Source organism: Triplophysa dalaica, chromosome 21 (assembly GCF_015846415.1).
Source record: "Triplophysa dalaica isolate WHDGS20190420 chromosome 21, ASM1584641v1, whole genome shotgun sequence".
In the NCBI taxonomy this organism is placed as follows: Eukaryota; Metazoa; Chordata; class Actinopteri; order Cypriniformes; family Nemacheilidae; genus Triplophysa; species Triplophysa dalaica.
This window is the reverse complement of record NC_079562.1, coordinates 10,249,628-10,277,586: the sequence shown is the minus strand read 5'-3', so window position 1 is coordinate 10,277,586 and position 27,959 is coordinate 10,249,628. Positions and strand designations below refer to the sequence as shown.

General features: G+C 38.9%; 1 protein-coding gene across 1 annotated transcript; it reads right to left on the bottom strand.

Annotated features, from left to right (window-relative positions):
• Window positions 1-20: 20 nt before the first annotated feature.
• Window positions 21-27,959, bottom strand: LOC130410072 (ataxin-7). The gene is made up of 14 exons (XM_056734486.1): window positions 27,611-27,959; window positions 24,404-24,502; window positions 22,501-22,707; window positions 22,272-22,340; window positions 13,524-13,628; window positions 9,092-9,311; window positions 7,948-8,225; window positions 7,749-7,831; window positions 7,286-7,548; window positions 6,986-7,178; window positions 6,778-6,899; window positions 5,882-6,678; window positions 4,593-4,735; window positions 21-4,490 (listed from the first exon to the last, which is right to left on the bottom strand). Exons 3-14 carry the CDS (start codon window positions 22,697-22,699, stop codon window positions 4,473-4,475), a joined length of 2,490 nt encoding a protein of 829 aa, XP_056590464.1. The 5' UTR covers window positions 22,700-22,707; window positions 24,404-24,502; window positions 27,611-27,959; the 3' UTR covers window positions 21-4,472.

Genomic DNA, 27,959 nt, shown 5'->3' with positions numbered 1-27,959 from the left:
CCGACACATTGTTTCTTATAAATAACTGTATAAATTATTTTTATATTTACAGAAACTTGTTACAAAACAAATATACTATACAATCTTTTTCTTTAAATATTAAGTCAATCTACCCTACGGTTTGTTCATGAATTACATAGCAGCCAACACACAAAAGTCCAGCTGAGCAAATGATTTTGAATATGTATACAAAAAGACAAAAAAAATCAAAATATACACACTTGTACATGTTTAAATGTAGAGGCTTCTTTCCCAAAAAGCAAACTGTTTTATCCTCGATTCACATTCCAAACCTGTGGTGTTTCGATCAAACATGTTCACTTTCATCATGAAAACAGTGGAGTTACAATTTCAAGGTAAACAGTACATTTATCTGCCTAAAACATGGTTAAAATCACTGATTTATAGAGCCACAATGTGTTGTTCACAAAAATATCCCCCTCTGACTTTGAAAATCTCGAATATCAAGAGTAGTCAAAGTCATATAAGAATACAGGCAGGAAGCGTTCATCATATTGTTGAGTTCATCCGGCCGTGTGCTTCATCGATCGCCCGTATCAGAATTACGGCTTCTACTCGAGGGGGAAAGAGCAAGATATGAGATTCCTAAGCAGGTTTAAAAAGCACATTTCTAAACCTTTTTATAACATTCAAGTACTGTTAAAGAATACATGAAATAAAAACGCACTGTCTTAATAAACAACAGTCGATGAGAAACTAATTCAGGCACTTTCTCTTTTTGTCAGAGTTGAAACAAAAGCAGTGTATCCAATTACAATGTTTGGCAACAGTGGTGCAAGCAGTTTTGCACAGTACGGGCGATTCCCTCGCCCAGTTTGTAAAGTCAGACAACCAGAAATGTTTAGCACAGATGAACAGGCCACTCTATGATCAAATTGGCCTTGAGATAGGGAGGCAGCACGTAAAAGCTCCAGAACCTGAAAATAAAATGCATACGGTGGATGATTTCCCACGTTTGTGGCAACAATCGGTCTTATTTAACTCAGCACGTTTCCAAGAGAGGCATATTGCATTATCAGCTTGGCAGTGAACCACTTCTAATATTCGTAGACTGTTTCCATTTACTTAATAAATAATAATGATTTAAATTTTACCAAAATTGTTTAAGAAAATGCCTGTGCAAAAATACATCTCAATATGTACAATTCTTTAACAAAATATGTATTTTGAAATAGGGATACTTCAATATTTGTTCCTTTTTTTTGTGTGTACGAAAAAGCCAAAGGAAAAATTACAAAAAAAGAGAAAGAAAAAACTCATGCTCTACCTCTCAGCATTGACTGCTGACTGACATCAGTGGAGTTTGGGATTTTACAGGAGTTTTACTTTAACTTGAAGTCGCAACAAAATCCAGCTCTAGTACAAACAAATACTTTTCCTCAAAGACCAACAAGTCGAAAACCAGATCTATTGCCTTTTAAAGCCAACAATGATTATTAGCAAAATGTCCAGCTACTAACCTACTACTAAGGGTCTAAAATAACACAAATTGGTGTGGGAGGAGAAATGCACGCTACAGAGATATACCCCATCCATCAGTCGAAGTACATGGTAGTGGTAAGAATGAGATGGCCGTACAGCACATACCGAATGATTTCCTGTAATACAGGATGTATGTGTCTCACAGTATTGAGTGTCATGTCTATTCCATTGCCATTGCTGAGATGACAGAAGTGTCTCTGTAATATTGGTCTATGGCTCAACATGAATTGTAGCCACCAGCCCCTTTCAAACGGAACACCGGGAAACTCCTACAATCGTGGATTCAGCAAAAGCTTCTTCAGTGCTACAATCAGTAATTGGAAGTCAAACGTCACCTGCCGCCTCTCCAGTTTTGTTCCAGCAGACGGCTTATTTGCATGTTTTACTAAATCAAGGTCTTAGACTGAACGCTTGTGCAGAGAGACTCGCTTAATGAGCTCTTCCAAGGTGAAAGCTTTTAGCTTGTTTTTATCAAGTCACGGTTTTAGGATTACAGTGTTACAGTGTTTTCTCGAGTCTTGGAGTTTCAGCACAGCTTCCTCAATCATGGAGCTTCAATAAAGACATGCCAGGCTACAAACATTATATTGTTCCTAAAATCTTCAACAATAATAAAATGAAGTGTTTAATGCTAATCCAGAGTATTTAGTCCGGCTGACCATACGTGCCATTCATTTTTCCCCAGACTCGTCCAGGCCTGGATTACAGGTGCATATGTTGCATATGTCCACCGTATATGTCATCGAGGTTTATTATTTCAGGATTCATTTCAGAAAAGCAACTGTTATGTTTCAAGGTATGAATGAAACTACGAAGATTATATGTCTTAAGCCAGTGGTTCTAAACCAGGGGGTTGCAGAGGTACTGCAGGTGGGTCGCGGCGGATCCCCGAAGCCCCAACCTTTGGAACTCGATCGTGAATGCACGTTGGAACGAGATTGCAAATTGAGGGAGGCCAATGTTCAGTTGGAAGCTGCATGCGTGAGTGGCCTGCGCGGTGCAATTTTAGGCTGCACACAAAATCTTAATATCTACAAAGTAGTAAAACGTCCACTAAGGAAGCAGCAGCAATAACCTCTACATCATTATAAGAAACTGATAGGACATATAAGAATGTTTGTCTTTCAGACTGTAATTTCAGAATAAGCACAAGAATAAGCTCTTTCTCCCAATGAGTTTAGAATGTGCATGAAGGGAGTGGCGTGTAAATAAAGTGCCTTTTCATATATTTCTGAACTTGGACAGCTGTTCAAAACTGTTGACCGTTATATATATTAATATTATTAAATGAGTTTACTGCGGGGCGTGACCATGAAACGGTTTAGAACCACTGTATTAAGAGAACTAACTGAGCTCCTTACCAGTCATCAGTGTCAATTTTTCTAAAAAAATTAGATTTATGCACCATCTGAAAGCTGAATAAATAAGCTTTCCATAAATGTATGGTTTGTAAGGATCGGACAATATTTTGACAAAGATACAACTTTTTAAAGCTCTGTAATCTGAGGGTGCATAAAATCAAAATATTGTTCAAAACTTATTTCAGAGGTGCTGTAGCAGGCTGTTGCTAAGAAGAAAGAGGTTTCTTTTAACGCTCTCTATTGGCTTACTGCTGTAATGACGTTGTGGAGAGTCCATGAACCCAAAGGTGAAATTTTAAGCTTTACATAAATACCAAACTTGAGCGGGCAGCAGCAAGAGGAGGTTGTATGTGTGTTTCTGTACATTTTTGCTCGCCATTTTGCTGCATCCACTCAAAAAAAACTAAATTTTGATACATTTACAATATATATTTGCTGAACATGATCTTTTCTTAATATCCTAATGATTTTTGGCATAAAAGAAACATTTTGAACCATACAATGTTTTGTTGGCTTTTGCCACATATATTCCTGTGCTACTTAAGAGTGGTTTTGTGGTCCAGGGTCACAAATATTATTTTTTTTAAACTGAAATGTAACAACCTCGATGACCCATGCGGTGGTCAAATTTTACCTCTGGAGGATGCACCCAAAATCCTAGGCAGTACATGTCCGGCAAAAATGGCAAGTATGGTCACCCGAGTTTAGTTCATTTCTGGGTTGATATTTACTGGGGATAAAAATCCTAATAGTAAAGTATTTACCTGCTCTCAAACATCTCAAAGTCTGAAAAACCTCAAGCAAATCTAAAAAATGACCTTGATTGAAATCTGAAAATTCATATTTACCAAACCTAAGCTTTAGATTGAAATTCTTCATTTTTGGTATGCACTTAAACATATTTCGATAAACCCCTAATGCTATTTTGTTCTGTTTGCTATACATCTGCCGGTTGCTTATGCCTGTAAACGAAAAGTAGTCTAAAGAAACGTTTGCATAATTTTAGAGTTAAGATGCTCATTCTGAAACTCCCACAACAAAGCTTGACCACCTAATTCAAACTTCCAATGAGAGATCATGTATTGTGTTGAACTTTAATTGATTGTGTACTCAATATTTTCTTCTGTTCATCCTCTACATTTGAGTTTCCAGTATCCAAGCATCAACTTCTCATACGTCCACACGCTCAATCTAAATTACAAAAGGACGTGAGCAGAACCAAATTTGTTCCGACTGTTCATCATTCATATGCCTGGTAGTGAGGCTAAGTACCAGCCCAAATCTGTACCTCAGACCCAGATGCTTTGGCTGGGCTCTGCGCATCAGGCATTTGTACCAAACGGTGCATTGTATAGATTCATTGTAACCTCCATCAAGAGACATCTACATCTCTCTGGCTTATTATCCTAACCCCGGAGAGTGCCCCTGCATGGCTTTGGGAGGAGATCCCCGCGAAGGACATCAATGGGCCACCCAGTGTGCGTTCCGCCCTGAGGATTGTGGGAAGAGTACGAGAAAAAGAAGGCCTCTTGCAGAGTGGCGTGAGGGGGCCGAGGGAGCTCTGGGTCCAGCCTACTGCTCAGCACGCTCAGAGCCTCCACACCTGTGTCAGGGACGAGCCTTTGGCTGAGAGAAACACACATACAGATCAAATGAGTACAAACACAGGCTTTTGTGTGAGACACTGTGCCCTACGTTATAATAATTAAGACAATGAAAGCCGCTTACCTGATGTATGAGTGAATTGTTAGGGAGTCCCGGGGGTCCAGGCATAGAGCGAGCGTGTTTGCTGTGGATGTTGTTGATTGATGGAGATTTGGCCATTTTGGGCCTTCCAGGACCCTGTGCGCCGCCGCCTCCCGCTACAGACACTGTCAAAGTTATGAAAAAGCTTTATTTAACAGGGTTAACAACACAATCTCCACAACACTGCTAGAGTTTATAGAAGGTTGCAAAAAGAAAATCAAGCAAAACTGATGTAGTGACTGGATCATCAGCCATAAACCCCAGACATGTTTCAGACATGTTTTACCTGCCTAGTGGCCATGCCCTGTCTCTCTCTCTCTCTCTCTCTCTGCGCTTCCTAGCGCGTTTGTTTCATGTCTTATGTATTACTGTGTTTATGCGATCGTCATTTGTGTTACCATGTAGAGTAGAGTTTAATAAAAACCATAAAGGCATTTGTGATGGGTTCTCTGTATTCCCGCTCACAAATGGGTCACTTAAACTGTGTTTCGATCTATGCTACCTCTGCTCTTAATTCTGTTTGGTCACGTTACTTATGGTCATGAGATAACGTTAGTGTGTAAATCATCAATGCATTTGCTGGACAAATACAAATAGGATATTTATCACTATACTGCTAATCAGAATTGTAAAATATGTATGTGTAATGACAATTATACTATGTATTTTCCTTTGAGCTAAACTAATTTGTTGACTGAAATTGACGTTTTAAATAACTCATTTCATGTATGTGATCTTGATAGATCTGGTGCAGAATCTTATTTGGCGAGTTAAACTCATCCTTATTTTAACATGCAGCTAAAATCGATACACTGAAAACTGGGTCATAACTTATCTGTAAGTGATAGTTCACCCAAAAATTAAATGATTTAATTCATTTTCACCATGTTATCACATACCCGTATGACTGTCTTCTGCTGGACATAAAAGAAGATTTTTTTTCAAGACAAAACAACTTTGGGTCTCCATTGACTTCCATTGTATTGACATAAAAGAAACCACAGAGACATTTCTCAAAACATCAAGTTTTCAAATGACATGAGGGTGAATGGAAATGTTCTTTTTGGGTGAACTATCCCTTTAAATACACTAGGTAGATAAATGCAGTCTCTTTTTCGTTTCAGTTTAGTAGCAAAATCAAATCAAATAGAATATGGATTAACATGAAACAGAAACTAGAATAAACTCCAGTAAAATCAACCACAAACCAACTTTAAATCTAAACTGAAAGCCCAAACTGAATTAAATCCATATCAATTGGCATTACAGACCTGTGCTATTGAGGCTACTTGAGCCAGGCGATCCCTTCCTCCTTTTGGCTTCTAGACGTGCATCCGCATGGTGATCGCTGCTCTGATGAACGAACGGGCCGAGGGAGAGCGTGGAGTCGCTGCTGTTCATTACCACGCTCATACGTTTGATAGACTCAGCGGGGCTGCCTGATGGAGGCCCACGTCCTGTCGACTCCTGTTTCAAACTCAAAGAATTAGCCCTACCCGGGGTGCAGTTCAGCCCCACGCTGTACACCCCACTGTGGGATGATGATGATGAGGGGGTGGAGGCGAGCGAGGTGTGGTACGTGCTCCCCGGGTTGCCGGAGTTTACCGCACAGTTCTTTTTAAAAGGAGAAGATGATTCAGAAGCGTAAGTGCTGTGGGAGGCTAACACAGAGCTGTTTTTTCGCTTCTTGCCTGAACTGAGGCTACTGCTTGTGTTACTGATGTTAGCGTTGCTCTTGATGATAGAGTTGCTTAGGCTGGATGATGGTTCTCTAGCCCTGAAGTTCTTGGATCTGGATTTGGGGGATCGGTTGGAGCCCAAAGAAGGTAGAGAGGACGAGTGGGCTGAAGGCATCTGGGGTGACGAGGCCGACACTTGCCTAGACTGCTCGGTGGCGGAGGACTGCGGTGAGGAGCGGGCGTTCAAGGTGGTGCCGTACGATAGGACCGGTTTGCTATCATAGGGAGGCGTCGAGGACAGGCTGTGAAAGCTAGTGGAAATGGAGGAAGAGTGGGAGTTTGTGCTCGCCCGGTGAGAGGACGAGTTTTCCAACGCAAGAGGGATTTTCCTACGGAGGGAAAATGAGAAAGGTCAACCTCTGAAGGAGGAATCATACTCATCAGATGACACGCAAATAGACTAAACATTGCATATTGCTTATGCTCACTTCCACATTTGTGAGTTGACATGTTTGTCCAACATGCTGTTGAGAGCACACCGAACTTGATCCCATCGCCGGTCAAACGCATAACAGCCTCGACCAAACAACCGACTTCCAAAAGTGCAGTACTGGAGAACAACAGAACGGACAAAATGAGTTTTTTAACCTAGAAAACTATAATGCAAATTGTGTTAACACCGTTTCTTGTACTTACAGTAGCCGGCCGTGGGTGGTAACCTGAATAATGGCAGTCCAGTTTCTCTGTAGCCTCCTCTCTCTCCTCATTTTCTCCCTCATCGCTGGACAGGCGACTGGCCTCGGTACCGGCGGGTGGCGGGTGAGAGTGGTGGGCCTGGTCGTGGGTCATGGCTGGGTCTCCTCCACTGTGTAAGTTAGTGCTGTTCAGCCTAAAAGAGTGCAGAGCACCAACACAACTTGAACCAAGAAAAGCACACGACCTGGGATCTATCCAAATTCAACTATCGCATTTCAAAACGCAAATGATGCAACTCACCGTGGAAGCCCAGAACTATGAGGTTTAGGTTTGCTGAGGGGCAAAGGCTTGGCGGCATCAGCAGTGCCATTGCCGTGGGACACCGGGTTGGTGTCTTGTGAGAGGCGGGAGGGAGGAGGGTCCCTGAGAGGGGGTGCTGGGTGGGAGTGGTCCAACCTGAACTGCAGCTCCTTGTCGCGCACTTTGCTCTTGTGTTCAGCGAGCAGCGTGTCAAATCGCTGCCGACGGCCAGGCACCGCCCTTCTCTGGCTTATGGAATGTGTCTATGGAGACATTTAGCACACGGTATTATACACACTATCGTTTCATATTCTGCAGATATATTTTTTATGTTTAGATGCCTGAACAGTATAGAGTTTTAAAACAGACATCAAACCACAACATAAAAACTGGCTATTGAGTGTTTCTATATCTGCATTGATCATTAGAAACACAACAAGATCTCATGTGGAGGTTGGCATACCTTGCATGTTAAGGATCTTGTGCATGGCTTTCGGGCTATCATATCCATAACCCCACAATGGATATCTGGATTAAACTCTCGTTCTATGACAAGAAAAGCATTAAAGCAGAACACACATAGGATTAGGAAAAATCAAGTCACTATGGTTGTGTTTACACACACAAATTATAACAAATGACATATTTTTGTCGCAGTTTACCTTGTCTCTTGTACCAGAGTCTTTTGTTACTGGCACTGCTGTTGTCCTGTTTCTTGTCTAAAGACGATAGATGGCCCTTTCCATTGGGGATCTGGCCAGAGGCCAGTTGTGGAGCCTTTGGTACGGGGGAGAAGTTAAGGCTTGACTTGAGAGGAGAGGTGCTCACAGTATTGGAGGAAGAGGAGGAGGAAGTGGAAGAAGAGGCGGGCACGTGGGTGAGTTTGGCTGAAGGTTCCACCTTCAGATGGACCTTCTCCGGTTTGACTGCAGGCATCAAACTGAAAGGCAGAGATATTAAGACTGTTAGTAAATGTGTTTCAGATCACATATTTATACCCTTACATAGGTTTGCTTATTGTAATGTTCTGCAGACAAAATCAAATTGAAAGTTTGAGCAGCAGGTTCCACTATATAATATTCCAACAAAACACACATTTATATTATATTTACTATTTAAATTTGTATCCATTTTCTATTCTATATTTTCTATTGTACTCATTCTAAGAATATTTATCAACTGGCCAATAATAAGTTAATTAAGAAAATAAAGAACAATACATCTTTAATACATTAACTATGTAAATTGTTCATGTCCAACCATAAATATCGGACTTGAAATATGGAAATTTTTGGTAAGGCATATTTGTTAAATCTACTTAAATGTCCTAATTTTAAGACCTAGTCCAGATTTAAAGTCATAGTTCACCCAAAAATGAATTTTCTGTCATCATTTACTCACCCTCATGTCATTTCATACCTGTATAAATGTCTTTGTTCTGCTGAACAAACAGGAAGATATTTGGAAGAATGTTAGCATTTTTCATTTCTGGGACATCATTGCCTACTATAGTCGGAAAAATTAAAATGGTGCCCCACAACTGTTTGTTTTGCTAAATTCTTTAAAATATTTCATTTTGCGTTCAACAGAACAAAAAAGATACGGTATTTTATTTCATGTTTTTTTTATTTTAATTGTCCCAGAACTGAAAATTGCTAATATTCTTACAGATATCTTACTTTGTGTTTAAGGACCTGTACAAGCTGAGGGTGAATAAATGATGACAGAATTTTCATTTTTGGGTGAACTATCCCTTGAAGATAATTCCTGTGAGGGAAACCGCCCCTTTAGAATAAAGCCACACACCTCTCTTCTTGTAGCACCCTAGAGGGGAAGTGAGACTTCCGGTGAAGAAGCTTGTCTTTGGCTGGTTGGTTGATTTTAGGTTGGATGCTGCCGATGACATTAGAGGAGCGTGGCAATGTGCTCCCGACTGCGCCCCCGACACTGTCCTTGTTCCGAGAGAATGCAGGTTTCGAGGAGGTGTAGCTGGACAGGGGCTTGTTGCTGGAGCCGTGTCTTCTCTCTGCGGGAAGAAAGGTAAAGGCTGGTGCTCTTTAAATGCTCAGCAAGGTGAATAAACGACTTATGGACAATTTTTTTTATTTATTTACAATTTAGTTAAGTACTTAGAATAGTAAAGAGAAAGGAAGGAAAAACAGGGCAATCTATTTTCAATTATGTAAGGCCATGTTAACATATTACCTTTATAGAGTCGAAGAGCTTCCCTGAGCATGATATAAAATGTTTGCTTTAAACCTTAATGTGTAATGTTTTGGAGGATCTAGAATGCAATATAATATACATAAATATATCTTATAGGGTGTATAAAGACCTTATATAATGAAGTGTTATGTTTTGATTACCTTTGAATGAGCTATTTCTATCTATATATAACACGGGTCCCCTTCCAAGGAATTCGCCATGTTGTTTCTACAGTAGCCCTAAACAGACAAACAGCTCTACGTTTCGTTATCTCCTTATGCAAAAGGGAGAAGTGAGTATTTGGTTGCAGTTCTCAACCTCACCACTAGATGCCGCTAAATTTCATACACTGGGCCTTAAAACAATGGTTTAAAGAGGTCACAGATTATACTCATTCATCATTCATGCACCTTATTCAGTTTGCCGCCATGTTGATTTCAAAATGCTTGGAGGGATAAAAGTCCAGATCACTGCATTTGATTTGAACTGGGATGCTGGTTGTTCGGCCATCAAAACACCAAAAATACATAAATACAGCACAGAAAACTAAGGAAACATGGAAAAACGAAATTCGATGGGTTTTAGCACCTAGTTCCGGGATTGAGAATAGTGTATTATCTATATAAAATCTATTTTGGATATTAGACTGTTGCTATACTGCTAGTTTCTAATGTTTTAAGCATGTTTATCTAAGTATATATAGATATATATATATATATATATATATTTTAATGGCCGAACGACCGGCTTCCCGGCACAAATCAATGCATTGTAATGCAGCGCTCAGAATTTTTCTCCCACTCATCCTCGTTTTGAAATCAACATGGCGGCAGCCTCAATAAGGTGTATTACTCTATGACAGAAGAAATTATTTTAACCTTTTCCTTCAATCTATTTAATTTTAAATAAAAAAATGAATTTTAAAAATGTAAATGTTCTTTAATCTAGAAAAATATCACACTGAAACACAAATAAACAAAACAGGTTGCGGTCGCAGCAGTGGTCTAATATAGGTAATAATACTCCGGTATTGCTTCTTAAACTCTCAGATCTGGGAAATCTGCCAGGTCTGACTAAAGGAGTAAACCACTGTGCTGTACTAACACAAGCTCTGGCCTCTCTGCATGACTGTCAACAACACACACACACACACCGCTGCTTCCACTCAGAGCCATTGTGAGAGAGTTGCGTCAACAGAAGTTCAAAATGTTCACGTGTCAGGTGATTCATAATAATAATAATTTATAATAATAATAATAATTTAGTCATTTGGCAGAGGCTTTTATCCAAAGCAACTTACAGTGCACTTATTACAGGGACAATACCCCTGAAGCAAAATGGAGTAAAGTGTCTTGCTCAAGGACACACTGGTGGTGGCTGCTGGGATCGAACCAGCAACCTTTGATTTACCAGTTTAGTGGTTTAACCCACTAGACCACCATCTCACACTATTGAGATTCATGGACTCAAGGAAACTACGTTTTCTCTTTAAATGCTTTATTTCTTTCATTTTTGTATTCATTAAATTACTTGTGTCTTTACCCCAGTTGGTCTGTTTAGCAGCAGCTCCATACGTTACTAGTACCTTCCGGGAACTATTGAGAGCCTCCATGAACCGCCATTGCGGTTCCATTGGGGTCAACGGAGTTGACGCGACTCTCTCAATGGCTCTGCTTCCACCCAGCATTTGTCACAAAGCTGTCCAGCAAACCAGTGGCAAACAAACACACTTTCACTAGACAGATATCTGGCCGGTGTTTATCTATCCTGATAAAACAAGTCACAGAGGTAAAGAAAAACCAAGGCAAGAAATCCTTGAATTATTTATTTTTCAGGGACGCTTGTGGTTTCTAACCGTGTTGTTGGCGCTGCTCTGGCATAGTGAGCCAATGGCAATTTGTTTAACCAAAGCCCAAATTAGACCACAACAGACCACAGTATCAATTCACCCCATGTTGAAAAGCAATCTGGGACTGTGGGGAAAATATAAACCACTGTCACAGCTACCTGATAAATGACCACAGTATACTAGACATAAAATAACAAATAATTCTGTAGTTTTATGGTCTTGTGGTATAAAAAATATTTCAGTGAATGCACCAACTGACCAATCACAATGATGCAATTAACCATAAATCAAAAGTTTTAATTGGTTGTGGTTTATATATGTCAGAAAGTATTTATGAAGCCAGTCAATGCTGGCGTTGGCAATTAGGCATCGCATAACTTTCAAAATTTGGCAAGAAAACAATTTTATTTGTTATCCGGTAGGAAATAACAAATATACTCAGTCAGTCTCCTCCAGTGGTGTTTAAAATGCAAATTGAACAAACAGATGTTAACCAACCACTTAAAATCATAGCAATATACAATTCTCGAAATTCAATTTTAGCTTTAAAATGCCAAAAGGGCAAATGCTTTTAAAAAATATTTTTAAGAATATTATTCAAATTGCTGATAACAGATTCAAATGCCATTTGTAATATTCTAACACCACCGACTCTGTCATCTTCTTATGATTCATTAATCCTTGTCTTGGGTAAGCACTTGCAAGAACTAGATTCTTCCCCACACTATTAGTCAAGCACTTGAGCATTTAAAAGTTTCACGGTCTGTGTGGTTAATCTGCTCATTAATCTTTCAGTCTCTAGAATAAAAGAATCCCAGTGTTCATAAAATACTCTCTCTGCAAGAGTGAACGATTGTGTAATGATTTCTGGAAAAGCTTCAGGGGAACTGGCTCAGTCTGTGAAAACAGATCCTACTCTGGTATATTTGAACATCAGTGGCACACTGAAAAACTTCTGAAAGCTGAACAGAGTGTATCTGTGTATTGATGTGAACATGTCTTGGCACTCCCAGGAGAGGTTGTTGCATCTTCAGAATCTGCACAAATTCTCAGTCCGGCAAATATGGCCATGGAATATCTTCCAATCAGAATATTTCACAATGTTTTAACAGTGTTTGCTTACACTAGACAATTTTACCAAACTTCTGAACGGAAATGTAAAGAAAGACCCATTTCAACCTAAATCCAACCATGTAAAAATAAAGTAAAAATGAAGCACTTTATAAGCAATGTTTATGTTAGAAGCGAACTGGTATGCGAAGCCAACGTCCACACTGGTTACACAGCAAATGTCCTATAAATGTGTGTAGAGCACCCAGTTCTAAATCAGTTCAGATTTTATTTAATCACAGCTTTTTGCGGTTTAATGGCATTAGGATTTATCAGGTTTTCAATCAATTGTGCAGCCACACTTCAGAGTGTGATAAAGAACACCAAAGCATTTTGCCAAAGGGCTTCAATTACACTTTGGCTCCCTCCTGTGGTCACTGCTGATATAAAGATTCCAAAATGTACCAGCTATCAAGAGTACAAATAAATGACAAATAAATTGATTCAGCAACAGGTACAATGACATTTCATTAGGTTAATTACTATGAATAAAGCATTAGCTTGAAGAAAGCTTAACCTAAAACAGAACTGTTTTAAAGAAATATCGCGAGCTTTGCTCTATGAATAGCCATTCACTAAAACTTGATTGACAATACCTTTTAATTCCATAACATTTCTTTTTGACACTGAATCTGAATATGCTTAACACTGAATGTAGGTTCTAAAGCATTAAGGTACTACTGACACGGTTTTAATAACTCAAAATAACTGAAAATTCTAAGTAATTATTACACCTCAGAATTCTGAGTGAATATTTTTTGTTTTTTATTCCTGGTTTTAGTCTTTTGGGAGGTCTAACACTTGTTCGATTGGATAAATCAGTTCAGACATGCCATCTAAAAAGAGCACATCAAATATTAACTTGAGGATAGTAAACAGAAGTCTGGCGGTTGATATCAAAGCTTGGCGTTTTTCCCCCTTCATGTTTTGAGAGTTGAGACAGAGCAGAGGTGGAGGAGGAGGGATATCTGACTTAAATCCCTCGAGTGAGATAAGACTTCTCTAAAACACCTTCATCGAAAGACAGTTAGGAAGAGTGAGAGAGAGGAAGTCAACTGCAGAAGGAGGTCTTACCGTAGTGTGCTTGGAAGGCCTGGGGCTTGACTACATGACTACAGTGGCTGCACATGACCAGGTAGAAGTCATCCTGTGCAGGACACTGGCCAAATATGGGCATGTCTGCAAAAAACACAAGCATAAACATCATGTATAAACATAATACAGATACTAAATAACAAAATACAGATTTCCCCATGGAACAAGAGGACTAAATGTTGTCAAGGAGATATTCCATCAACCTTTTATTACCTTTCTCTGAAAAAAGAATACTTTGTGTATACATAACACACTGTCCAAACCAGTGAGAGTGCATGAAGGGACAAGTTTTTCATATGTTTTGGTTTAAACAGCCAGGCCAAACCCTTGCCATCTATAGGGTATATACAGAAATCATGGAGATACATTTTATACTTTAACAGACCTATTTTAAGACCTTATCGGCACTTTAAGTTTTAAACGGATAGATTGGCGATACTTTGATTAACATTTATTAAATACTGATCGTAAGATAGCACAACTAAACAGGCTTAGTTTGTGATAGCTCCTTATTAATGTAACATAATTCAGAGGGGTGGAAACGAAGCAAAAGAGAATTAATTGAGTGACTAAGGTTCATAGAAAGAGAAACAAGTCTACGTTAATCGCCTTCAGACCCACAGAGCAGTATGTCTCACGGTTTTTCCTAGAAGACAGCCCTTAGCCATGGTTCAAACTCCTTATCCTCCAACCATTTGCACGAAAACTTGCATTTCTCCATTAGTCAACGATGTTGTTTAACAACCGGGTGTAAAATGGACCCCCTACTATTCGCCTAGGCAATGATTAAATTCAGGCAAACTTTAAAACATGACTCTTTGGACACATTTGAAAAGATGACATGTAATCATTGTACAACATGTAATCATTGTAATTCAGACCCTTAATTGTCTCTAAATTGATTGATCAACTTTTAATACCCTGCGGACACCATGATGTGTTCTGTTGTGCTGGCTAGCACCATCCACATTGAAATAAGCCCAAAATCCCATGTTTTTTCCATTCCATTCCATTTTCTACCGCTTATCCGAACTACCTCGGGTCACGGGAAGCCTGCGCCTATCTCAGGAGTCATCGGGCATCAAGGCAGATTACACCCTGGATGGAGTGCCAACCCATCGCAGGGCACACACACTCACTCATTCACTCACGCACTCACACCCTACGGACAATTTTTCCAGAGATGCCAATCAACCTACCATGCATGTCTTTGGACCAGGGGAGGAAACCGGAGTACCCGGAGGAAACCCCCGAGGCATGGGGAGAACATGCAAACTCCACACACACAAGTCGGAAGCGGGAATCGAACCCCCAACCCTGGAGGTGTGAGGCGAACGTGCTAACCACTAAGCCACCGTGCCCCCCTATCCCATGTTTTGATATTGCAAAATTATAAAAACAAAATAGTGGCAAATTGCTAATGTAAAAAAATCCCTTTTTATCTAATTGAAATCAAATAACATATAGGCCTATAAATTTTTTGGAAAACAAAATGAACAATTTTGCTAAACATTTGTTTTTACTAAAATTATGAACTGGAGATAAATAAAAAAGTTTAACCTATGCTGCAGCATTAAACATAAATATATGTATTTAATAAATAAAATAATTAACTTTTAAAATGGTTAAAAACAACCTCAAATAATGAAATGCAACAAAAAATATATAAAAACAAATAAAACAAAACTATGATAGCTCTGATTATGATGTAATTAAATCAATATAAAATTGTGCATAAGAAACTTCCACACATTCTTTCATCAGCACACATAAAAACAACAATATAAAATGATGTTATTCCCAGAGCTTTAAGTAAACATGTTTCCACAGCGCACACCCTACTAAACCTATCTCTCCGACTACACTGCCTCTTCAGTCTGCTCAGTTCAGGTGAGGCCATCCAGACCATTCCACTGATGTTCCAGGAAAATCTGGGCGAGTTCACACTGTGCCCTGGGTCACTCGCAGCAGAGCTACCCTGTTTTCATAAGAAAGGAAACAAATAAATGGTAACGCATAGCCAGCAACCGAGCCAGTCGTTTCAAAGGTTGCCTGGAGAAGGGGGTCCTCACAGAGAGAAGTGAGCGAGGGGGTGAGAAAGACAGTAATAATTGAGTGGGCGAACGAGGAGAAGAAATAGTGTGAGATTGCAGATTAAGAGTGGCAGTTGTAAAACTGTGAAATATCTACAAGGCCGAAAGATTATAAACAAGCTAGCGGTACAGTGGGTGGCATTTAGCTTTGAAGATTCAAATGTTCTGCAAGTATCCCGAAATCACGGCAGAGTTTGTGGAAAACAGTCAATCCAAACCACACAAATTACCACACTGAAAATTACATGAAAGTGGCAGGAAGTGTATCGGCACGTTTAAATTAAGAAATAGTTCCTAGGCTATTTGACGGGAAATATTGTGAACCTTGTACTAAATGCAAAATATCTGTTCTGTGTACTTTATTAATATCTAACTCGTTTGTTAGCAACAAACAAATGGTGAATTTCTTGCAAACTAAATGAAATGCTGAACTGGGAAACGTTATTTGGTTTAGGGCAAAACATCATCTGCAAAACCTGCAAGAGAACCACTGCACGTATTTAACTTTACTGTACTGTACTGCCTGTATGGGGGAAAAAATCCAATCTAGGATTCTCTCCTCTATATGCTATCAATATCAATAAATGGTTATTCTATTGCATCGCTGTGAAGAATCTCTAAAGCAACCTTATTTTTGAGAGTGTACCCTTAATTTACTCTTCTTGTTTTCTTCAACTGAACACAAATGCTAAACTAAATTTATCCAATGTAAGACGATTTTTCTGCATAATATCTGCCGATACCAATACAGATTCGAAAGATTACATTTATATTTCTTAACTTTCTGAATGTTATTAATTCATGTGTTTACTATAAAAATTGAACATCAAACTTGTGCTGTTTCTTAACATTTTCGATATATACAAATTCTTTACATTTGCCTGCCCTCTTCTGATTGACAGGATATATCGACAGCCGATAGTGAGAAAAATTGCTTAAATTCTACGATACCGATTATTGGTCGAATTATCAGTGCATCTACAATAATTCTATAATACAACTCAATCATGCTTAAATTCACATATGGGAAACAAAATGTTTTTCCATCACTAAAAAGTTAATATCATTAAAGCAATCCAAGTGACTCAAGTGGGTTTAACAAATGTCTTCTGAAGAAAATAATATTTTAGTCTTATTTAACACTACTGAAACCACAACAATCACTAAACAAACATTTGAACACTAAATTATAAAAGACAGCTCGCAAAAACTTTGAAACTAACTGGTTCTTGCATGTCTTGCGAGTAGCCATGTTATATATCTTGGAGAGCATAGGACTGAGTAAATTATTAGAGGACTTTAATTATATTATAATTTTAATTAATATAATTATATATATATATATATATAATTATATTATCTTTAAATACGTATACAGAAGATTAAGGATTAACAGACTGGTCAACTGGTTGTGAATTTTTCCATAATTTGTCCATAATGTTGGAATATTTTTTCAAAGCAATGGCTAAAGAATCTCAGCTGGGTGTTACCAAAATAAATAAAAAATATAATACAAAAATATATAACTACTAGTCCACCCTCTAAACCAAAGCTTTAAAAGAGCACAAGCGCTGTTTTAAGAAGTGTTTTGGTGGGCTGAAGATGTGGAGCTCAGGGAGGCACTAACTGTCCATTAGAGTGAGAGTCAGGAGGTTAATTAGTGTGAGTGATTAGATGAGAGAGGAACACCGCTGTGCCAGCCACTCCACTCCAGCTCCTTCACACCGAGACATAAGGACACTCCAAAAAACATCCCTGTCTGAACACATGTCATCATTTCTTAAGGGTGTACCTGAATTGATTCCCAGTAATCACCACAGGTCTGCATACCAGGACAGTCATATCTTTAGAATTCGATAGATGAGAAAAGTCAGGAAGTAGTTCAAAGGGGCTGCTTTCACCTTTCCAAGATGTTGTGATGTCTTAAAGCGGAGGTAACAAGCTATTTCATGCATTCTGACTTCTTCACAAATTTAAACGTGCAGGCTTCTTATGCTTAACATGGTAAACTTGTCAAAAAACGACTTGGACATATGACGTAGTATTTCTGTGCTCGATACACTCCCCCAGGGTTCAAACACATTTGGAAAGGTTTTTTTGAAGATGAATTCCCGTTTCGTAACCAGGGTGCTTAGTGCCATATTGGACAATCCCCTTGGAAAGCACGCTCAACCGTCAACCAGCGAGAGAAAGAGCACGACCACATATCAGACAGCGAGAGCATCAATGTGCTTCCTTCATTACGGAAGTTCAGATGTGTTTGTATGTTCACAGCATTTCGGTAATGAATGTTATATAAACGGTGGATCTAACTGTGGATTTGCAGATGGTTTGAAGCTAATAGATGGAGCGGTACCAGTGCTAAAAGATGCCTGACATGAACCACACGCAGTAAATGAATATGTCTGTGTTTCGTTGGCAATCGGCGAGTATGTGCATTTTGTGAACAACACAAACTTATAGTGAATCAACAGTTATGGAGGGTTAATGCGATGATGTATTTTGTACTCATGCTTAGTTCCGCCCCTCCAACTGCACGCATTCAGAAGGGCACTGCAGTATCTGTAATAAGATCAAACTAAAGACTCTTCAAAGATACAAAGTATGCAATGCCACTCTATAGGTACTCAAGATTAATATGTGATTGGCAGAAACTGCGCGTGTACCTCCGCTTTAAGGGGTGGAGCACAGGTGAAAAATCACATGACACAGGGGAACAAAGTAATATGCAAATATTGTGCAGGATTAACACAAAGTATAATCACAGAAATGTGCAATATACTGTTAATAGATTCACACCTGTTTAGGTTTACAAGAAAGAGTGATTTGGACGAGATGATCTGCTATCAGTTTAACTACTGCTTCGAGAGACCTGAGCAGAGTAAGAGCTAATAAAGACAGCACATCAGGATTCTTTCGCCCATGTGAGCTAGTAGCACTCCTCTGGATATCAATCCAAATATTAAAGAACAACATGCTTGTGACAGCACAGCGGTGATCCAGGCTGGATATACTCTCTCCATCAGAGCTGGGTTGACTTGACATGAAAACCACAGATATGCTAATGGCGTCTCACCACGTGTCTTGAGGTCTGAGATAAAGCGAAGAGGAGGACAAACAGAATGGGCTGAAGAAAGAGACAGTGTGGGATAAGAGAGACACATAAATGAAGGAGGGAAAGGAGAGGTAGAGAAAAAGAGAATGTGACAGATACAGAGACACACAGGGAGCGATTAGGTGAGCGAGAGAGAGACAGGCAAAGAGAGAGAAATTCTGACCAGCCTCTTCATTGTCATTGATAAACGATGTAGGTAGAGAAGCTCCTAGAAACACAGAGCGAGGTAGCACACGCTCGCAGATTGAACCACGGTGTCTCCTACCTGCCTCCTCTTAAGACATGCAACGTATGTTTAGGAACGTTTCATAGATCATCATACGGGAGACATGCACACAAGGAGGTGAAGTGTGCTTGTATGTTCGTGTCTGTGGGAACAACAGCTTGTCGTGTATCCTGGGGTACGTGCCTCATCAGAACACAGTACATAAAAATCATAGCAAATGCAAACCTGTTAGTGTTACACCCCTGTTCCACCGACAGGGTGCCAATCTGACCTCATTCTGCACCTTTCCAATGAAAAAAAAAATGACGCCGACCCCTTTCATGATGGTTAACCCAAAAATACAACTACAATTACAATTTTTTCACCCTCTTTGCTGATACTTTTGCTGACATAAAATCGTTCAAAATGTTTACAGCCCTTTTCGTTATGAAGAGTCATCATGTCTGTCGAGATCAAAAGATAAAACAACTCTCATACATAAACTTTTCAAACTAACAAAAAAGTAAACCACGCAACAGAGGTAGACCACAACTATAAATGGCAACTTATACTCCTGCCACTTTATTGGCCCTGTTTGCCTGAAATTACAAGTCGTTTAAATGAAACATAGATGTCGTAGTTCGTCTGATAACTAATTAATAACTGATCTTGAGCTAAAACATAAGAACGCACATGGAATTTGGATTTAATTTCATTCACCAGATGACTTTGACTACATGTACAAAACTGGGTATTAACGGCTCTAATAAAAGTGATTGTTAAACAACAAGATTAATGCAAGAAATAAACACTCATTTCTCTTGGCTGGATAGATTTACAAGCACAAATAATATACGCCCAAACATAAACGCAAATTTAGTTCTAATAAAAAAAGCTGTGCAGTTCATTTCACAGATTTGGCTTGCTCTAGATTTACTCCTCTGTAAATGTTTCTAAAGGACTGTTTGCACCAAGAATAACGATACATGTAAAGGTTTTGTTTTTCTAAAGTAAGAGAATATCGGAGCCCACACCACAACTACAATAATAACCAAACAGATTGATATTGTTAGAATCAGTTTCAGAGCTATTGTTTTCTAGCTGATAAATAATAAAACAAAGTAAGCCAAAATCCATTTCTGTTTCAAAATGCTCCTGTATTTAACTAATAAACTGTAGCGCTCAAGATTAGAATAAACATAAGGTTATTATCCGCTGGAGTGGACACCAATATATTTTTATCTATAGTTAAAGGGGAACTCCAACCAAAAATTCTGCCATTAATTACTCGTCCTTAACGGGGCAATCGCATCCTAATGGTTAGAGAGTCAAACTCGTGACCAGAAGTTTGACGGTCGATCCTCAGGGCCGGCGGGTTACGATTGTGGTGCCCTTGAACAAGGCACCTAACCCCTACTTGCTCCCCGGGCACTACAGTGATAGGGCTCCGTGTGTATGCGTGTTCACCATTTGTTATGCATGTGTTCACTACTCACTGGATGGGTTAAAAGCAGAGGTCGAATTTCGGGTATGGGTCACCATACCTGACAAATAGGTCACTTTCACTTAAAAAAAAAAAAAGTTTAACATCTGAAGGACCTCTATTTTACCCCAAAACGCAAATTAAGGTCATTTTTCTGACTCCCATTAGATTGCTGAAAGTGCGTTAAGACATCATAAAATTGTCCACATTACTCCGGTGGTTCAGTATAAATTAATATAGTGCGACAAGTAAACTTTTTGTGGGCCAACTAAAAAAATAACGACTATTCAAAAACTTCCTGATTTGAGTGTTAGTTTCCAGCGTGCGCTCTTGTGTTTGGTTGCGTTGCAATCTACAGAGTAGTCAGAAAGCTCCCAAAACTACCTTCATTTGCATTCTGGGGAAAAACGGGAGGTCCTAGGGATGGTAAACTACTTGACAGTGAGAAATTAGTGGCAGAATTTTTATTTTTGTATTAGTTCCCCTTTAATGCTACAGACTAATTATCATTATCGGTGTAAACAGGCCTTGACATTTTGTGTAATTAACAAATGGAATGTAATGAACATATATCACACAGATATAAACTGATGCCAATATTCTTTAGTTCATTCTACATTCCTTTTAAGTCACACTGTACATCCACAGTTATTGGACACACAGTCTGGGTCTTTCACACCCTGTTGCAACCTGTTACTCTTAAAACAACACATTTAGAGAATAATGTCCACAGCACTTATGCCACTTTGAATACATTTCTTACACATAAATATTTCAGATCTAGACTAAGCATAAACTGAAACTAAAACATTAATAAAGATACACATCCAATTGATGCGCACGTAGGCCTAATCATTTGTCAGCATTTTTAAAGGACTTCAGCTCTGTTTGGTAAGCGTTAGGTTACTGTTACTACTTGCAGGAAAAAAACAAATTTCCGTTTTTTTTTCACATATCTGACAAAATACTGTATGACACTTTGTGTCCTCCATGACCCAACAAATTTACTCTGTTTTGTGCAATGGAGTAGCTGCTTCACTACTTGCCAATGCAAATGCAGTCTTAGATCAGTGCCGTGACAAGAACAGCATACCACACCTTCCTATGCTGACAGAGAGAAAGGCCAGGTGATGACATTTATAACAACTTTGTGACAACTTCGGATAAAGCTTAGAGATATTAGAATTAAGATCACGCCTCCCTTTCACCAAAAACTTTTTAAAATAGATGTAACAACAACTTTCATTATTTTGGTTATGATTAATACATAACACATACATGTTCATTCATAAGAATGCTGCTTTCGTAATGAGCCTAGACAATTACATTCAGTTTCATTTAGTTGTTCAAGACTTCTTTGTTGACAATAACATTTGAAATGTTGTATTGTAATATTAAATCTCTGAGTATAGTGAACTTTTATCCAAACATGGAGAGGAAAAAGTTGCAGGCTTTCCTATGGATTCAATTGTCATTACGTTTCATTATGTTAAAAAACCCGACAGACACAAGTTATTCCAAGCATAAAAATATAAATTGTCTCACTTACTGGACGTGTTCTTTTCATTTTAACACGTTATTAGTAACAAACAGTCAACCTATAACAGTACTAACTAATGTTGGACATGACACTTTGCGACTGTCTGTATAAACACCCATATAAAAACTCAATTGTAATGAATGTAACAACAATAAAAGCAGACTTCCATGGGCTGTACTGTCAGAAGTCAGCTGCACTTGTTTCTCAGTCAGCCGATGCGTGAAAAGTGTGCACACACCACCACCAAAACAAAAACAGACACCTTTGACCAGAGAAAGCCACATTACTCACCGTCTCTGCAGAGTCTCATGGCTTCTCGGTTTTTCCCGCACTCTTTCAAACTTTCTTCCAATTCCGCACCTGAGAAAGCGATTCACATCGAGATACATAAATAGTTCAACTCGTTCCGTACCAGCCGCGTTTCTTAATATTTCAAAACTGCAAGCGATCGGGCGAAAGCTCGCGATCTGACGCGGCTGCCGTTTAAACGCAATGGCCGACGGCGGCCGATCAAACTCACCGTCGCTCCCGTAGAGTTTCACGGCATCGACCCAGTTGCTCCAGGGCTGTCCCAGCATTATTTCTGGACTGGGCAGGGATCTTCGCTCCGCCACAGTCGCCATTGCTGTGGAGGCTTCACCCCGCTGCTGCTTGAGCTGCCTGGCCGCTCTGCGCTGCTGCTGCTCCCCCCTGACGTCATCTTCGGTCCTTTCCGACATTCTTTCCGCTACAATGTAACACAACAGCAGTGAGCTCGAGCGCTTAAGGTGGCTGAGCAAATTCCTTCAATGAATGACATTGAGCTGAGTATGTAGTGTTAAGCAGTCTGGTACAGTAATAGCGAGATCTGTTTCTTGTTTTGGTTGGATTTGAGCGCGCTGCACGCGGCTTCCTCTGCTCGTGCATGAATTGCATGGGCACATTACACAAAACTTACTGACGTGTTAAATAGAGAGGGGATCCGGTTTTCACCTGAGAATGGCTAAGGGTACGTCTGTACCATGTTATACTGTCACACAGATAAAAATAAGCGCAATTATTAGATTAGTTTTTAAAAACATCAAATTAATGGGACTGGGAATTCCCTGTTTTTTTACTATTGGCCCTATTACGGACCCGTTGCAAGGAAACAGGCAACTAAATGACAAATCAAATTTGAAGTATTGCAAAAAAATCACACAGACTGCTTTTTATTTCATTTTAACTTGTCTGATGACGTTTGACAAAAGGCTATGAAAACATTAAGGCCCGGTTTCCTAGACAAGGTTTATCTTAAACCAGGACCATGCCTTTAAATAAGGATATTTAAGTTGCTGCCTTATACAAAAACATTACTGGTGTGCATCTTGAGACAAAACAATAGCAAATACATATTTGAAGATGTGTCGGGGCAATATATTTTCAGTTAAAACAACCCAAACTTTCATTTTAATCTGGGACTAGTCCTAAACCTTGTCTGTGAAACCGAGCATAAAAGGAGAATATTGCAGTGGAAAGGCTTTTACAGTGGAAACATTGTTAATGTTTAAGAATTTGGCATAATGTGCATTATTTGAAAAAGTCAATAGAGCCATAAATGAATTCACTATAATCAGCAACATAAATAATCACATTTTGGACCACACACATGAGCAAGTAGACTTCGCTTTTCTCCACTTGCAGGAATTTCTCTCGAATAAATCTTAACATGTCTGAGACAATTAATCTAGAATAAGAACAAATAAAAACAGTATAGAATACTTCACGACGAGGATAAAAGCGTCTGCTAAATGACTAAATGTAAATAAAACAATGACGCATTACCTTAAATACATTAATTGTAAACCAAGTCGGTATCTAAAGACATGTAAGAGCTGGCAAAAATGAAACTACAATGTCTCAACCAAATACTGTCATCAAGGGGTTTTACTCTATTTTCCCTATATGTGTGAACAATAACTACAACCTGCGGGAAATAAAAATCTTAAATACGTGCTTGTAAAGTTTTCCCTATTGTTATATTATCCATTTATTGCATATAAACTTTAATAGTAGCCCCTTAAACCAACACAATCTAACGGCTATTCATAACTGTATCACAAGATAGCTAAACTGTATAAATTAGTAAGATCTTATTTGTACAATTTTAATACAATCTGGTTTGGTACCAGTGATGGTTATGTCTTGGGGTTTAATTTGAGCTTTCTTCTAGTAATTATATGTTTTTGTGCTTTTCACATTGTACAAATTTATGCAAAATAGCCATCTTGTTTTTTACAACTCCTGTGAGATTAGGCTCACATAAAACGTAGTTTTAACCGAATGAAATAGCACAAATTAATCAAAACTGTGGAAAATGAATCTGATATGTTCACGCAGTGTACTAAAGAGGACACAAGGCCTTAAAGTTATTCTTTGAAATGACTTTGACTGGTAAACATTACCTGGTTAAAAGTAAAAGAAAATGGGACAAAACTGGTGAAGTCAGTAGATCCTCATCAGATTTGGTGATTCCAGACTGCCACACAAGCTGGTGAGTGAATCTGGGCAAGGAAGACAGAGGAAAGGTCAGGTTACTTGCACGGTTTTAACACTCTGTGGGTAATCATCACAGTTTAGGGAATTAGTGGTTTGTCTTTTGACAAGGAGCCTTCACAACCAAAAGAGAATCTGGCTGTGGCTTTCTGCTCTACTGTTTTTATTGGTACAAGTCAAGATCTACTTATGGAAGTGCCCGTCACTTCAGAGTAATCCAATCCAATAACGACTATCCCCGATTTACCATCTAAAAGCCCTGGAGTTCACAGCCTGATCATCTGTCTCAGGGATATAAGAAACCAGAGAAAATGTTTGGACTTTCTAGCATATGTTAAGCGTTTGCTAAAGAAATGTAATAATCTAACCACTGTATATTGTGTATAATAACGCTGTAATGTAATCTTAGCATTTATAATGCATTTATTATGTACAATCTTTAAAGTTATTTAAAAATATATTAAAGTCATCGATAAACAAAAGTTTCAATGGCGTTTCTTATAAATTGGGACAAATATTGTGTAATGGCTTCTGGAATGAGACAAATGTACGGGGCTTAAATTCGACCTTCAGGAGTCCAATGCATGTGTTAGTATAAGATGCTGAAGGGGACCTATTTATATAATTTTCTACAGCATGGTAAGTCTCCGATGTACCCAGAGTGTTTCTGTGAAGATTCAGCTCATAACAATGCCCTAATTGCCCTTTTTTAGGTGGAACCAAAATCATGCTTTTTGTATGTTTATAATGCAAATGAGCTGCTGCTTCCCTTCCCCTTTTCAGAAGATGGCTGCCATAAGGTGGGTTTTTACTTCTGCATTTTCACAAGCGATTCGTACTCTGTCTGAAGCATTTCGCAGTGATAGCGGCAAGTAAACAATCACTTTTGCAGCTTGAGTTGTTACATGAATAAATACACGTAATTTATTTATATAATTTGTTCGGAATGCGTATGAGTAAACGCGACGCTATCACAGAGTTTTTCGCCTGAAGGGAGTGGGTTCAAGCAGACCAATCACAGCCTTGTTACTTTTTTGGAGAGGTGCGCATCAATTTACTGTGTAGCGCACATGTCTAAGCGTAGGCTACCACATAGGTCGGACGCAGAAATAAAAATCCTCCTTTAGCTGTGGCCTTGTCCACAGTAATACGTTTTCATTGAAAACTACTTTTTCTCTCGTTTGGCCTTCTGTCCACACTGAGATAAGAAAACTAAGCTTTTGATAACACTCTCCAAAGTGCATAAATCAGTTTTCACAATGTAGTGTGTACTATGAAAACTGTTGGAACCTATGTCTTTTTTACATCAAGTGTCAATTCATACGTAGGCCTACTTCATATTGCATACCTTTAAAGAAGACAATGTTTACAAACAGTTGGACATTATGTTCACTCACTTTTGCAACTTTATACTTGTGTGTTACCCGCAGCAATAACTTAATCTTATTGTCCATCCTATTTCAATAACCTGGCAAGTAAATAAACATAAAGCATCTTATGTTTAACTCATGGCAACAACAAAAGTTGAAAATCTCATAAGAGTGTCACCCGCTGGCCAAGAAGCAGTCCGTCTTCTGTTGTTTTGAAAGTCTGCGTTTACATTTTTAGTGTTTAGGAAAGACAATTGAATTTACCTACAGCTGTGAATCTAGAAATCACTTGTTTACACAGCAGCGTACAGTTACGCTGGAATACTGTCTGTACTATATGTGCAACACTGTACTGTCTGCAAGACCGTCAATCTATTCAACCCCGAAATCTATTCCTATGTGACGCCTGTAATAAGGACAGATATTAATTCTACAGAACGTTTTATGGAAGATATACCATGCAATACATTATAAAAAATTCTGTACTCAATCCATCTTCATGATCTTTGTACCTTACCACTGTGACGTGACAGTGACAGACAACCAGTTGTCCACTATGGTTCTGTTTTCAAAGCAGAACTTAGCCGTATATGCGGTTGTGAGTCCGTAAATTTACAGATGTGTGTGTTCGATTATAGAATACGGTTGTCACACTTGTAAATAAGATAACCTCACATGGACACAACCGTGTTATAGATTTAAATACAGGGATGAAAATCGACAATAACAACATGGCAGATGATGTGTGCGTCCAATGTGATGTCACAATCTGATTTGATTTACTTCATGGATATATTTTTTAAAAAGTGGGTAGATTTTTACCACTTAGGTATGTTGTCTACACACACTGCCGACACAAATACTGTATGTTCAAACACAATGTGAAAGGGAATTTTACATAACGGCCCCCAGTTTACAGCACACCCATTTTTTTCGAATTAATTACCAAGTGTACATAATTATATTATTCAAAATGTAACAGGATAAAGCAATGTATAGGATAAAGCAATGTAAGTCGCTTTGGATAAAATGATGCATTTCAAACCGCAATCAATCTGTTGTGAAACAATATAAAATATGGACATTTTTTAAATGAATAAAACTTAAATACGTACTGCAATAAGTAAAATAATGAATAAAATGTGATTTTACTTAAATAGTCATATGAAAAGCCCAAGCACATATACTTTTAAAACCTTAAAACAAGAGGACAGGGGAAAATAACTTGACTTGACAGGTTCTGTAAACACTACCCTTGATCTTCCAACCCCAGCGATTCCCTGCTGGCGTGGAGTTTAATTTACAACTTTGAGCCCCTCTGAAATATCACTTAAAGTTTTCAATTCCAATATCTTAAAGTTCTTCCGATACTGTTTAAAAATATCTCCATTAATTTCTCTCTTCACTTGTTTACAGTCACAAGCTAACTTGAAATGATCAAGTGCACTTGGGAAAGTGAAAGCAGTAACTTATCGAGGCATAAAAGGGGAATGACACCAACTTTTAACAAGGATTAAACATAGCGGGTTTGTCACGGAGCGAAACGAACAAAGTAAACTTCGGTATTACGTCACCAAAATAAAATGTAACAGACATAAAGAGGGGGAGGGGGGAGGCAGCAGGTTTAGCTTCCTCGCTAACTGTGGAGTACAAACCAGCCATTGGTGGCACTGCTGTAGCATGCAACTGGCTAACTGGCAGAACAGACATTAGCAGCTGATCTCGATGTCATTTTTGTTCTCTTACCAATGCCCTGGACTTCAGAGGTCCCGGTCGAGCTCCAACGATAACGAAGGCGCAGGCTTTAGTGTGTATTGACAATGAAGATCAGTTCAAAGAGCGTGTACAGTGCTCAGTGACTGTGGAGGTCTTCACCAGGTGCTTCCATGTCTGTTTACCAGGCAGCATTCTGGGACAAGAACGTCACTGACTGACTACAGCAGCACGCATGCACCGAGCACGCATGTCACTGGACTCTATGGCCGTGTCTCAAAACCTAATCATCTACCCACGTAGACACAAACACTGGCCGCCGTACGTCCGTTCGGTTCTGACATTCGTACATTTTTATAAAGAAACAATTATTTACGAATTT

Coding starts and splice junctions, on each gene's coding strand:
- LOC130410072 (XM_056734486.1), bottom strand. CDS start 22,699: ATGTCGGAAAGGACCGAAGATGACGTCAGGGGGGAGCAGCAGCAGCGC. Junction 22,341..22,500: donor GAAACTCTACGGGAGCGACG/GTGAGTTTGATC, acceptor TCGCTTTCTCAG/GTGCGGAATTGGAAGAAAGT. Junction 7,549..7,748: donor CAAGATCCTTAACATGCAAG/GTATGCCAACCT, acceptor ATGTCTCCATAG/ACACATTCCATAAGCCAGAG.